This window comes from Manis pentadactyla, chromosome 19 (genome assembly GCF_030020395.1).
Source record: "Manis pentadactyla isolate mManPen7 chromosome 19, mManPen7.hap1, whole genome shotgun sequence".
NCBI classification, from domain to species: Eukaryota; Metazoa; Chordata; class Mammalia; order Pholidota; family Manidae; genus Manis; species Manis pentadactyla.
Genome location: NC_080037.1, coordinates 2,368,733 through 2,383,303, shown reverse-complemented (window position 1 = coordinate 2,383,303; position 14,571 = coordinate 2,368,733). Strand labels below are relative to the sequence as shown.

The 14,571-nt window shown below is 49.8% G+C and overlaps 1 protein-coding gene across 3 annotated transcripts in view; it reads left to right on the top strand.

The window, feature by feature from the left end:
- Positions 1 to 14,571, top strand: part of MPZL1 (myelin protein zero like 1) — a 49,648-nt gene extending 35,077 nt beyond the window's left edge. Inside the window, exons 4-7 of one of the 3 annotated variants that reach the window (XR_008994987.1) lie at positions 50 to 182; positions 760 to 1,360; positions 2,510 to 2,612; positions 11,927 to 11,995. Coding sequence is in view for 2 of the 3 variants with exons in the window: in XM_036898249.2 (XP_036754144.1) it covers positions 50 to 182; positions 2,510 to 2,612; positions 11,927 to 12,028 (338 nt within the window). In the remaining variant the exon portion in view is untranslated. Of the gene's footprint in view, positions 1 to 49; positions 183 to 759; positions 1,361 to 2,509; positions 2,613 to 11,926 lie in introns of all 3 variants that reach the window. The other 2 variants (XM_036898249.2, XM_036898329.2) reach the window with 2 other exon arrangements.

Here is a 14,571-nt window from a genome sequence, read left to right as displayed (position 1 = left end):
GTTTTCCGTGTGCGGCAGGGCACCTGAACTGTCTGTCCTTTCTCCCCAGAGACCTTGCCTGCGTTCCCAGGCTGGGTGCTGGTGGGCATCGTCACTGCCGTGGTCCTCGGGCTCAGCCTGCTCGTGAGCATGGTCCTGGCCGTCCTCTACAGAAGGAAAATCTCCAAACGGGACTACGCCGGGTGAGAGACGCTGCTGTTTGGGGGAAGGGTGGGGGAGGGAGTCTGGGTTTATGAAACATTACAAACTTTTTATGGAAAAAGTGTAGTGAAGAATTAGCTACTGTTTGCTTTCCTCTCAGAACTGGGCAGCCTCCCTGGGAGGTGCTCTGACGTGGGCATGCAGAAATCAGGGGCCACTACCAGACGTGGGCGATGACTGATCCCGGGCCATAGCCACCCTCAGGTCTGGGGACATGCTCCAGTGCAGTACTATCCGCTCTGCAGTTAGTATGATTAGGCCCCAGACATCACTTGCTAGGTATGCGTTAACTTGACTGTCCCAGTGGTATCTCATAAGGTTCAGTTAGGTAAATATATAACTCCAGTCACAGAGGGTTGAGCAGATAAACAGCCTGCCCAGTGTGAGGCAGACCAGTTTCATCGCTTTGACCGTTCTTGGATACACGCCTGGACTCATCCAGGCAGAATATACCAGCATAAAGAAAAGAAGACTTTGTGTTTATGGCTTCTCAGAGAGAAGGCCTTTGAGCGTAGGGTGTGTGTCTAACTGAAGGACCTTGTCTTTTCCCCACTCCAGCTGGGAAGCTACCCCATGTAAGCTATGTAGAATCCTGTGGTAAGACGGACAGTGAAGGCTGGGTCCCAGCTGAGGTAGCACGCTGTGTCCAGGTGCACGGGCCGCCCTTACTCTCCAGTGTGCTCTGAGGCCTGCATGCCCGGGACCCCTTGCCAGGGGACAGTGGGAAGCTCTCTCTGGCTCTGTGCTGAGCCTCGGGAGGGTGGTGCTGTGATGCATTTGAGTGTTTCAAATTCAGATGCTACTTGCTTGGAATGCTTCTCTCCTGCTGACTGTATCTGCCCCCTTGCATGGTGAGAGTTTTATGATGAAACATAACTGGAGTGTTGGTTCTCAGCATGAGACTAAGCCAGGGTGTGATCCGCAGTCTCTGTAGCTCTTGTTTTGGGTGAGTAAGGGGCAGAGAAGAGTGTGCCTCGGGGTCCTGCATGGCGCTGTGAATGCTGCTCTTCTCACTGTGGTTTCTCCCCCTACCCCGCTTTTTCCACCTTGGTGCTGGGATCAGATCCTGCTTTTTCTCCACTGCTTAAGAAAAGCTGACATAGACGCCACATGGGACTGTCACAGGGCTGTGTCCTCTTCCACTCCCACTAGACACATGGTAACTAATCACACTGCTTGTTGCCGTTAATATTCATGTGTGTACTCAGCCCATCTCCCTTGTTCACGACTAACCTGCTAGCTCTGAGCTAACCCAGCAGTTATTACGGTTTGTCCGCAAATATGTCACGTGTTCGTATTGGAAACATGTCGAGCATATCATCCCGGTGGAGTTGGGATGCCACAGTTCGCAGGGTTTATGGTCATCTGAATATATACACTCCTCATGTATGACGACCATGTGTGTGTGTGCTGTCGTTTTCTTTTCTCATCCATGAATCATATCACTGGTGATTGAGACCCCCTTTGTGTCTGGATACCCAAGCCTTTTTGGTTTGGGGCACGTACCCCCTGTTGCAGAGAAGTCACAGTTTGCCAAGTGCAGAGTATGCTTTGGTCTTAGTAATGACACTTTAAGGGTGAGCCTCCCCAAAAGACTAAGATTGTTTTTAAAAAAATACATCATGGAGGATTTAAGCTCTGCTGGTGACACATCACTAGTGAGTCCCTTCCCGGCATCACCTTCCCCAGCTTATTCAAGAGGTAGCGCTCATTGCTGAAGGTGCCTGTGCCCCTGAAAAGTGCAGCCTGTGTGGCATGGTGCCCTGCAGTCCCTTCCTCCTGGACTGCCTTCGGTTCGGCTCTGGTGTTGGTAGGGAAACGCATTGTGGGGAACGAGAGAAGCGAAGGGATGAGATGAGCCTGGATATGTGTCTGTAATTTTTGAAATACATTCAGAAATACATTTGATGGCCATAGATGTGAATTACTATTAAGAAGGCATGGCTCTCTCCTTTAAGCCTTTATCTGAGAGGAGGGTTGATGGCAGGGGAAAAAGACCCAGCAGCAGAAGGGCAAATGAGCATTAGAGCCAGAATCCCACTTAGCAGGTACCGTTACTGCAGACGGGGGCAGAGAGGTGACACCACATTGCTTTCTGAACTTCCCGCAAAGTAGGCTCAGTGATTTGGGAGAATCAGTGTCAGTAGTTTCAAGATACATGTGATTGTTTTTATACCCATTGTGTTGTTACGTTTTGTTTTTATACATCTGCTGCTTCATCTTGTCATCACTTGCATTTCTTTATTTTTGTTTCCATTTATTTTAATTTTTTTTTTCACATTTGTTCTCCCAATTGCCAACTCATCAGCTGCAGTACATCAGAGAGTGTGTCACCGGTTAAGCAGGCTCCACGGAAGTGCCCCTCCGACACAGAGGGTCTGGCAAAGGGCCTGCCGTCTGGATCTCACCAGGTAACGGCTGACCACAGCTCGGCCCCCGCACCACGCTCCGTGGTTTGGTGCTCTGTCACCTCCCCGTGGGCAGGACGAACACTGAGCAGGAGACGGAGACAGAGACGGGACGGAGCGAGGGAGGGTGAGGGGAGTTGAGGGCTGATGTGGGAGGATCCCAGGCAAATGTGCGGAGAAGAATCTGACCTGAGAAAAGGTTTCCACCAAGCCTCCACTACCAGCTGGGTGCTAGTTAGGTGCCGTCGGGGGCCCAAGTGGGATTAGGAAATAGCTTTGCAGTATAAAAAGATTCTTCCTTAAGTGCTGGAGGAAATAAATCTAGTAAACAGAGTCTGTATTGAGGTGCTGTAGAGACAAAGATTTAGCAGGAAAAGGTCAATGTTCTTAGTATTGGAAATAAACCTGAAAAATATTTTGAACTGATTCTTTAGAAGAAATGGAAAGTGAGAACTTATTTTGATAATTAGTAGCCTTGATGAACAAGGAGAGTCTTTGGTTTCTACTTTTTAGGAAGTACAGAAGATAAATAACTTTTATCTGGAACTTAGCATAGACTCTAGCGCTGTGCTCAGTATCTTGCTTCGGCTGTGCCGTTGTACCTGTAGCCCTGTCATGGCAGAAATTCCATAGCTTAGTACCGATTCTGGTCTTCCTGGGTAGAAGGCATTCTTAGGGATTTGGTCCATTGTGACTTTGCCAGGAGGGAGGTGTCTTGGGGGCTAGATGGACTCAAGAGGGAGTAAAGAAAATAATAACAGTATTGGGTGGAAGAGGCGCTTACTTCACACAGTCTTACAGTCTTATTCCCCAGCTGCTACACGTAGGAAGGGCACCGAGGCGTTGTGATGTTAGATTACCAAAAGCTCACCCCCGGGGAGGACTGCACCGGAGCTGGATTCCCGTCTCTGGGCAGCACACCCTCTGTCACAACACCAGGCTCATCACCAATTCCTAGTCTGTCTGTCTGTCTGTCTCCTTTGGATGGCAGGTACCCCAGCTCATGGACTTGGACTGTGAGTGGGAGTGGGGTCTGAATGAAGGCATGGGAGTTGCAGATAGGCGTGACATCTGAAGAAGCCTAGAAGCTTTCTTCTGCCCTTGAGGTGCTGTGGGAGCTACTCACTGTTGAAAACACAAAGTAACAAAGGAACAACGGATTTGGCCTTTGGAGACCAGGTCCCACAGCAGTGCGATCCTGAGATACAGGAAACAGTAAGGGAGCCCTGCGGTTGTCCCAGCTGCTGCCTCAAGGCACCTCCCAGTCTGCAGGGCTGGAGGAGAAGCAGAACAGCTTGGTTGTCCCCTGAATGGAGGAGGCGGAAGTCAGGTTTGGGGAGGCCAAGGTGGCTAGGATTCATAAGGCAGAGTGCAGGTGAAGAAAAAACTACACAGAGAAGGAGAGCTTGAGAGATCTGGGAGGGTCGCGCCCTGAGCCTTTTCTGAGGACAGATCTGAGCATGCATGGGCAAGAGGCAGCCGAAAAAAGACCCGCCTGGAAAGCAGTAGGTGGGTCAACGCTTGGGACTCACCTAGGGCTGCGAAGAGTCTGTGTTGCTAAAAGCCGGAGTGGAGAGACCTCATAATACACAGGGTAAGTAGGGGTCCTCAGAATGGTCGCCTTAGTGGTGGGACTAAGCACCAAAATGTGGGTGCTGTGGACCCACCATAACAAAGCTTAAAAGGAAGACTTTAGAGAATCAAATGAATCTTAAAGTACTCTGGCTGCATGCCAGAACAAAATCCAGCACTACTTACAAGAATACAACAAAATCCAGTACCTAACAATGTAAAGTTCACAATGTCTGGTAACAATAAAAACTCACCCACATACAAAAAAGCAGGAAAATAAAACACATAACCAGGAGAAAAATCAATCAGTAGGAAGCCAGAAATGACAGAGAAGATAGAATTCATGGACAAGGACCTTAAATCAAGTATTATAAATCTCATAAATAACCTTAAGAATGTAAAGGAAAGCTTGACAAAATTAGAAAAGAAGTAGAAATATAAAAAGGACCAAAATGGAACTTCCAGAAATAAATTTAAAAAAAATTGGATGGCATAAACAGCAGATTCAACACTACAGAAGAAAAGATGAGTGAACTTGAAGACACATCAATAGACACTATCCAAAAAGAAGCATAAAGAGAAAGATGGGGAAATGAACAGAGCTGCAGTAGTACACCCGTGAGCAAGATCGAGTGATCTGATCAGAGTCTGGAAAGGAAAGGAAAGAGGGGTGAGAAAAGAAATGGTAAGAAATATAGCCAAACACTTTCCATATTTATAGCCTTTTCTTCTGTTGTTTTCTTCATATTTGTAAACAACTTTATTATATTGCTATTTCTAGATATTTCCATTTTAGTTATCGGTTGACTCCATATTCTAGAAAATGAGAATTTAGTTCTCTTTTCCCCTAGCCCTTCTTCCCAACAAAACTAATGTCCACATGCCTCTTCCAATGTGGTTATCTCCCTGTAATTAGTGTATTTTTCAGTGTTACGTATACCTGCTTTTTTCCCACTGTCATACCACATTTATTTGCTTTCTTATATAATTTTTTTGTTTTTTGTGGAGCTAATATTTGCCTTGGTTTTTTCGTTGTTGTTTTTGCTTAGTTTACTAAAGTCCATATTTATATTCCATCTCAAAACACCAATGAAAAATCTCAAACACATCACACACTTTTGGTTTCGTTCTTTTCGTGGAGACATGACTGAGAACCTCCGGCTTTGTGCTGTAGGCTGCTGTGTAGCAGGCATCCTGGGCCTCCATCCCAAGGAATCATATTTATCCTTCTTTTCTTTTGGACCTCAGGTCTTTCTTTGCCTTTTTAGTTTATTCCCATATTGTGATGGAATGTGTCCTCTGTTATTTCTTGAGAAAGGATGTACAGGAGATAAAAATGTTGAGGCTTTGCGTGATAAGCAGAACAATGACCCCAAAGATGTCCACATCCTAATCCCTGTGGGATGTTTACCTTACCTGCTGAAAGGAGCTTTGCAGGGTGATTAAGGATCTCGCGATGGGAGGTTTCCCTGGCTTATCGGTGTGGGCCCAGGGTCATCATACGGGTTCTTACACGAGGGAGGCAGAAGGGCCCGAGAAAGAGCTCTGAAGATGCGGCGCTGCTGGCCCTGAAGGTGGAGCTCAGGGTCACGAGCCAAGGCTGCAGGCAGCTTCCCCCAGCTGGGAAAGGCGAGGAGGCGGATTCGCTAGAGCCCCCGGAGGTCACACGGCCCTGCTGACACCTGGAGGTCAGCCCAGTGAGACCCGTTTTGGAGGTTTATCGTCTCCAAAACTGCAGGGTGATACATTTGTTTTGAGTATGTCAAATGATTTTTATCCTTATCCTTGAAGCTTGATTGACAGTCTGGTTGGGTGAATTCCAGGAGGGATTCAAGGGAGAAATCACTTTCCTCCAGCATTTTGAGGCACCGCTGCTCCGGCTGCTGCCCACGCTGAGTTGACACTGTTCTGAGTCCTGTGCCTTGTGTGGGAGCAGTTTTATTCTCCTTCTCCCAAGATTTTCTTTAGCCCTCGTGTTCTGAAATTTCATAAAATTGTAGGTCTTTTTTATTCATTGTGCTGGCTACTCTTTCTTTATGAAAACTAAAAATATCCTAAAACTGAAAAGTCCTTCTTTTTCCATTATTCTTTGGAAGTTCTCCACCTTCCATTTCCTATTCTCTTTTAGAAATCTCTGTGAGGAATTGTGACATCTTCTCAGTCAATTGTTCAGTTTTCTTCTCTTTTCTGTTGTGCAGCTTTTGTCTGCCTTCTAGAAAATTTATATCTTATCTTCCAACCTTTATTGAATATTTAATTTCTGGTACCTTTTTTCCCCCAATTCTCAAGAGCTATTTCTTTTTCTCTGATTATACTACTCTGTTCTTGTGTTCATGGATTCTTTTTTTTTTAATAATTTTTTTTTTTATTGAAGGGTAGTTGACGCACAGTATTACATTACATTAGTTTCAAGTGTACAACACAGTGGTAGAACATTTATATACATAATTCGAGGTTCCGGCTATCACCCTACCAAGCTGTTACAATATCTTGACTATATTCCTTATGCTATACATTACATCCCGGTTACTTATTTATTTTACCATTGGAAGTCTGTCCTTTTTTTTTTTTTGTGAGGGCATCTCTCATATTTATTGATCAAATGGTTGTTAACGACAATAAAACTCTGTATAGGGGAGTCAGTGCTCAATGCACAATCATTAATCCACCCCAAGCCTAATTTTCGTCAGTCTCCAATCTTCTGAGGCATAACAAACAAGTTCTTACATGGAGAACAAATTCTTACATAGTGAATAAGTTACATAGTGAACAGTACAAGGGCAGTCATCACAGAAACTTTCGGTTTTGCTCATGCATTATGAACTATAAAGAGTCAGTTCAAATATGAATACTCATTTGGTTTTTATACTTGATTTATATGTGGATACCACATTTCTCTCTTTATTTTATTATTTTTAATAAAATGTTGAAGTGGTAGGTAGATACAAGATAAAGGTAGAAAACATAGTTTAGTGTTGTAAGAGAGCAAATGTAGATGATCAGGTGTGTGCCTGTAGACTATGTGTTAATCCAAGCTAGACCAGGGCAATAAAACATCCACATATGCAGAAGATTTCTCTCAGAACAGGGGGGGTGAGGTTCTAAGCCTCACCTCTGTTGATCCCCAATTTCTCACCTGATGGCCCCCCTGCGACTGTGCCTGTCTTAGGTTGTTCCTCCCTTGAGGAATCTTACCCGTCTCTGGCTAACGTGTTCATGGATTCTTACCTCTCTGAGCATATCATCTTTTCTTCTGTTTTTCTCAAGTTGCCCTTCTTCTCTTGTAATTTGTCTCATGTTCAAAGCTTTCCTCAGATGCCCAGCCTCCTTGGTCATACCTGAGGCGCTCAGACCTGCTCACAAGCTCTTCATGTAGAGAGGGTCCTGGGTCACTGGGCATCCCTCGTCGGCAGTGCCGGCCGGCTTTCCCTGGGTCCGCTCAGTGTCCATTGCCGAGGGTCTTTTCTCTTGGGTCCGCTGATTTCTCCTCCAGAAGGAAATCTCTAGTTTCCTGCTTGGGAGCTGAGCCGAGGAGGGAGAGGGAAGGGCTTGCTGCTCAGTAAGTGGACTTGCGTGCCCTGTTTGCCATGCTGACTCCTCGCCCTGCTGTGCCTGAGTCACCCCTCCTCTGAGTGAGCCCCTGGGTCTGCCCAGGCCTGACTGTGGTTGCTGAGAAGGGGCTCGGCCGTTGTGTCACTCTGTCGGGTTCTGTCAGCATCCGCAGTGTGACAGCGGCTTAGCTTGTGAGAGTAAGATCCCCGTGTCCCCTTGGTTGATTCCTGGGTCCTTCCCTGCGTGCTCCCTGTGGGCCCCCGCAGGCCTCCTCCCACCCCCCACACTGTAGACGGGGGTTTCTGTTCTCGCCCCACACGCTGTAGATTGGGATTTCTGTTTGGGGGCCATGTACCTGGAGCCTCTTTCCTTCCTCGGCTATTTTTTATCAAGTCACACTTAGCCAACTTTACAGTTACACTTGTTAAAGCTACTTTCTGCCTTACCTGTTGCTGGAACTTACAAACCCCTTGGCAGTTAACACAAGACTTGGAAGTAGACCATGCGATTTCCTAGCGGATTTATCGTCCAGTTTGGTTTTGTTTAGATTTGCATTTGGTGGTCATGCCAACTTACAAGAGGGGCTGCTGTCCTGGGGTTAAAACGCTTGCTTCAGATGCTCCTCGGGGTCCTAAGCACCGTGGAGCACCAGCAGGGGCCTGGTGTGCATGCTCGCAGGCACGTGCTCCCGCCGGCCTGTGTGTCAGGAGTACCGACGAAGTCGTTCTCGCCAGAATCCTTGGGATATGCTCTTTGGTTTGTTCAAACCGATGTTTTCACAGCTTAGGGAAAATTTACTTGACCTGGTAGCTCGTCTTACTGGGGAATTTGAGATTGAATACCTTTCATAAGTTGAACGCAAGCAAACGTGGCGATTCTGTCAACAGTCGAACCGTTGCACGTGTGTGTGCTCGGACCCTCTGCGTGCGCAGTGTCTGCGGAGCGCGGGCCCCGCCCTCGGGAACCTCAGGGGCCCCTTGGGTGCCCTGTCATCTCAGGCTTCTCCATGGTGGGCAGAGTGTTTTTTTTAATACCCTGACAAACCAACTTGAGGAAATCTTCGTAGCTAGATAAACCTCACGCAGGTTTCGAGGATTAGGATGTGCTCCAAACTGGTGCGGACTCGGGGGTCCAGTTAATGCCATCAGCGTGGCGAGAATTATTTAACCTCAGCAGCATCTGTTCCCTCTTCTTTGAACGATGCGTCGGAGCGAGCTGACACCTCAGCCCCTTTTCAGCTCCCCGTTTCTTGCCGTGGGGATCATGGTACTCGGGCCTCACGGGGCCAGGCACGGGCACTCGCTGTCCGCACATCAGCAGTGAAGATGTGGTGGGAATATCCCAGACTGTCCCTCGGGGCAGTTTCTCCCCAGGTTTCTGCGTGACTGCCCCCTGATCAGCACCCCTTCCGTTTCCTGCCTGCCACTGAGACCCCAGTGGCTGTGGTACTGTCTGGGTGAAGAAACGACCCCATGCTATTTTATCAGAAGAAAAGGAGGAATATTTCCAGGAAGGAAGTTTGTAGGCGATGCACCATAATGCCTGGGGAGGACGTCAAGTTGGCTGTATTACATGTCTGCCTTTGGCCACTGTTATAATTGGTGGACTTAGTAACAGAAAACTTGACTAGAAGTAGCTTTAACAACAAGAGGTTTATTAACACGCAAGACCCCAGGCCAGGCACACCTTTGTTCATTAGCTCAGCGGCCCAGCGATGTCATTAGAGACGCGCCTCTTTCCGCCCTCGTTTCATCCTCTGCGTGGAGTCTTTGTTCTCAAGCTCCTTCCCTGGCCTCCGGAAGGCTGCTGGGGCTTCCGGCAGCGTGTGAACAAAGGCGCCGGCAAGAGGAGCTGAATTTCCTCCGTGCCCTCTTTCTTAGGGAGGAAAAGTGTAGGAGAAGCCCCAGCGGCTTGCCCCAGCCCCCCCTGGGCGGAGGGGCTGAGGAGCCGTCTGCGCCCTGGGGACCTGAGCCGAGGGGGGTGAACTCCAGAACCAAACAGGGTTCCCAGCCAAGGGGAGTGGGAGCGTGGGACGGAAAGAGGGCATGGTGGGCACTACTCGGGTTTGGTATTCTGGCAGCAGGGAAAAGATAGTAAACGTCTTTTTTTGCACAGCTTAGTTTTGACTGACATTGGTTAAAATAATTGTAGGGTATGTATTTTATGAATAGCTAGTTTCCATTCCTTTTCTGGTTAAACGTTAATGCTTTGTATACAGAGGCAGGCGTTTCTGGAGGACGGGCTGGGTGGAAGAGAGGCGCCTTGTCACCGGGGCTGCAGGGACACGTACTGCTCGGGAAGCCCGGTGTGGGTGCCGCCTCCGTCCTCACAGTGGTCCTATGACGTCGCTCTTTCATTGTCCCTGTTTTACACGTGGAGAAACTGAGGCTGGGTTGGGTTGAGTCCCGTGCTTGAGGTCAGTGATTAGTGGCAGAGCTGGGACCCGCCCCAGACCCCCTGCCCTCGGGCTTGTGCTTGTTCTGGCTTCATTTCGATCATCATCGTTAGGCTCCTTTATCTCCGAGTCATAACTTGCAGCTGTTTCAAATCTCCTTTTGGCTTTTAAAAAGTGACATAAATGCTGAGCAAGTTTTGTGAATAATGAGCATAAGGGCTATGGATGAGCAACAGGTACCCTCTCCTACCGGGCTGGTGCCAGGCAGCGGGTGTGACCCGTCAAATAAAGGGCTCCGAGTCCGGGAGCCTGCCGCAGGCCAGGGCAGCTTCTGAGGGTGAACAGGGGCCTGGAGGCGGTGTCCTGCCCCTCTGTGGACCCTTTCCTGCCGCCCCTCCCTCCCCGCCTCTCTCACACAGTGGAATTCAGGAGTAATTTTATCTGTAATTGGAACTAAAAGAAGACACCTAGGTCAAACAGTTCATTTCTTGGCCCATTTACAGTAGTTAAGGACTACTTGTGTAATAAATAATGGGGAAAAAAATACATCCAGAGCCATTTTTCACTTGAGTGTTACAATTCTGTGGCAAAGCCAGAACAGGGGGTGGGAGGGAGACTGAGATACACAGTAAGAACAGCTGGGCCCGCACGGGTTCTGGCCGTGGTGTGGTTTTAATTCTCAAACACCCACAAGTGAAAGTCTTAGCAGTGGCAGGTCCATTTCCAGCTGATCTTGGTTCACTAGATCCTCCTGAAATCCTACAGGTCTCGTTGGCCCTCGAAATCAGGGTCCTGGGCATGTTCCACAGAGAGCCAGGCTACCTTCAGCTTCCAAACATCCTTCAGAGCTGGACTTCAGAGAGCTGTTCTGGACCAGGGTTGATCCCTCAGCAGACCCCACAGCTCATCCACACGCAGGACTCCCCAGGATCCATGATGTACCCGCCCCTTTGTGCAGCAGCTGCAGGGGGCCAAGGACAAAACCCCTGGCCTGAGGGCCTTCCTACAGTCCGAGGGCCGGACGGCCTGCTGGCTCTTGGTGGGCGCTTGGAGAAACCAGAGCCACCCACAGGGAGGAAGTCCCTTTGTCCTTCGGTGTTTTCCCGGTTGCTTTCAACAAACTGTGCTTTGTTCCAGGGAAGACGGTGCTGTCTACGTGAAGGACCTTACCGGCCCCTTGGCTGCCCCTGAGACCGCTCCGTGTCCTCCTTTGCTTCCGCTGTCCTCTTTCTTTTCCGTTCACACTGTGTCAGTTGCCTACTGCTGTGTAACAAACCACCTCAGAACAGCAGCCTAAAACCACCGTTTATTTGGCTCCAGATTCTGTGGTTGGCTGGCCGACCTCTGCGGCACTGTGCATCTGCAGCTGCGCGGACAGCCGCTGGCGGTCCCGCTCGCTGTCTGTCAGCTGGTGGCCAGGTGGTGGGTCTTGGGCTGAAGTGCCCATCTCAGCCCTGAGACCCTGATCCCAGTCCCATGGGTCGAGGAGTTCCATGACGGGTGTCACGGTCAGAGTAGTGACTGAGAAGGAATATTACATTGCTGTAGAAATTTCCAAACGCCTACGTAGAATACCGTAGCAAGTGTCTGTGTGCCAGCTTTAGCGTCACCAGAAAACACCGAGTCTCGTTTCAAAGTCAGTCCTAGACATATTGCTCCTAAGACATCATCTTGACGCATTCAAGAGAGGGAACTCTGCACAGGACCCCGGACACTGTCCCTGTAATTACTTGTTCTACACCCGCATCTGAAGGGACCACCCTTTTTCCAAGTCTCTAATTCTGCCTTCCCTCCCCAGGGCCCAGTCATATACGCGCAGTTAGACCATTCCGGTGGACATCCCAGCGACAAGATTAACAAGTCCGAGTCTGTGGTTTATGCGGACATCCGGAAAAATTAAGGGAAGACCCAGATCATATCCTAAACAAGAATCAAATCCAAACTGGACTCCTGTGCAGCAAGTGTAGCCTGTGGACACGCGTGACCTCGGAAGCCTGGGAAGGAGGAGCACACTTACTCGTGGAGGGGGAGACAGATGTGTGTGAAGGACATGCACAGATATTCCGTTTAATCCTCTGCTGTGAGGAACCCATGTTGCATGATGAAAAGATGGTCTGATTCTGTGTCTGTATACATTGTCTTGCTGTCTTTGTACTTTCTTTCAGGGTCTCTTACAGTTGGAAAAATGCAGAAACATTCCAGTCACCATCACGTAGGTGGGGTCTGCCTTACTGGACGCAGTGGCAGGTCTCTCAGCGTCCCGGTAGGCGTGGCCTTCGGCCCGGGGGCTCAGCCTGCCTCTGCAGTTACTGTAGCTGGAGAACGGAGATGCTGCTGGACAAGTAGCCGGGGGGCCCCTGACCCAGCACCTCCTGTTTGTGTAGCTGTTAGAAAACATCCATTTGCTATACCACTTAGAGGCAGTCTCAGAAGTTTTTGTTGATGTTTTTTCTCTAAAATACAGGGCAGATTTTTGCTTTATACATTGCGTAGACTTACCCGAATGTATCGCTTTTATCATATCAGTCATGGATTCATCACAGCGATGAGCAGATTGATGGATGCCAGAAGCCACCGCTTCCTAGGAACTTTGTGTCAGGACCAAGCATGTAGTGAAGCAGAAACCCAGGCCTCGCCTGGGGGGTCCTGCACCCCGCCCCGGGCAGCTGGAGGAGAGGGTTATTTCCTTCCGAGTGGGCAGCAACGGGGTGGTAGGCGGCCAGGGTCCGGATTCCACAGCCGGCTCTCCGTGCAGCCTCGGCCATGCTCTGCATGGCTTTGTGGGGTCTCAGCCCTCCGAGGGGAACGGTGGGCCAGGTTTTTAGATCAGCAGGCAGGCCTAGTACCTCTGCTTTGGAAATCTCTCTCTGTTTTCCTTTTTAGCTCCCCCTCCCCCCTATTGTGTGGAATCAACAAAGTAAAATGAGGAAAAATCTAGAAACTTGGTATCTGTTCCTGTAACCTATTTCTCCCGTCGACTACCCACCACCCATCTCAAACCTGTGAGTGTTTGTCTTTTCCTGGGAATGAAGAGCATGGTGAGGATCACTAAGTATTTATGTATATGGTCATTTCTGCATTTTCTGGGTTACTGTCTTAATAGAACTTTTTCCCATTTAAAGTGATCTGAGAGCACAGTTTCGGGGAGAATCACCAACTAGTGGCCGCAGAACACGGCTGGGTGAGTGGCCGTGGCACCAGCCCCATCCGTGGGGCCTGAGGCGCCTGGGAGCCGCGTCCTCCCCTGCCCACCCCCGTCGTCTCTGTGAGGGATTTGAGAGGATTCAGGGAGGGTGTAAAGCGGGTCTCGGACTGAAAGGTGTGTGTGAGGTGATGGACTGAGGAAGGGGCCCAAGCTGCACAGTGACCCTCCCTGACACGAGTGGGCTTTACTTTCTGAGGAGCGGCGGGTCGCACCTGTGAGGCTCCAGCTTGCGACCCACTCAGCGAGTGAGCACAGCGGCGTCCGTGCCACGCGTGCGAGCCCCCTCTGGTGCTCCGTGCGACCTCACTGTCCCGGGCGCGTGGGCCCGGAGTCGGGGGGGACGCAGATGTCTCCACAGAGCGGCCCGCCTTGCCTCCTAAAACCTGTCTGCGTCCCGTTTGGAAACCGCAGGTGCCCCGAGAAGACCTGCGGGGGTGCGGCGGGGGGGAGGGCTGTGGGCATCGGCACCATCTTCAGTCGGATGCCAAGGGAACGGCGCCCTTGGTGGGCCTGCCGGGGCTGTGACAGCCGCACAGCTGGCCGAGAAAGGACACGCACTGAGGGGCCAAGTGTGTGCATTTATCTGTGGTATGTTTCCTTACATTTTTTACAGAGGAAAGGGTCATTCTCTGTGCCTTTCACAGGTCCTAGAATAAACTGCACATTCCTAAAGCCTCTTGGTAGCAGAAGCCCGACTGTCCCCTTTCCGGGCGAGAGCGGTGTGTGTGTGAGGGCGGCACTGCCTGGGAAGGCCCCAGGCCTTCCTCCCCTCACCGCCCATGCCGCCTGCTCCCCGGCCCTCCAGCGTCAGCCTCCCCTGCAGGCGAGGGCATTCTGCACTCCTGCCCGCCCTGGGCTGCAGGGTGCCCGTCTAGGGATGTTGCTTGGTGTGGCTAGAACTACTCGGCATCCAGGCCGCCTCCCCACGGCCTCTGGCTTTTCTAGCCCTTTCTCCTGTGCCCCTCTGTCCCCATGCCGAGCCACAGATGACAACGTGGGGGTTGCTTCCAAATGCCCCACCTTACAGCCAGATCAGACCTCGTAAAATTACTCGTGGTGGTTGTAAGGGGCTGCCTGCCTAAAAGGGATTACTGTGAGATGAAAATTCCAAGCCATCTGTAGTTTTCAATGGAAATGTATCCAGCTGGGGAAAAACTGTCAGGTTCATTGCTATGGTTTTTTTCTTTTTCAATTGTACTTACTTCTGTGGATATTTTAATACATCTTTTTCAATTACT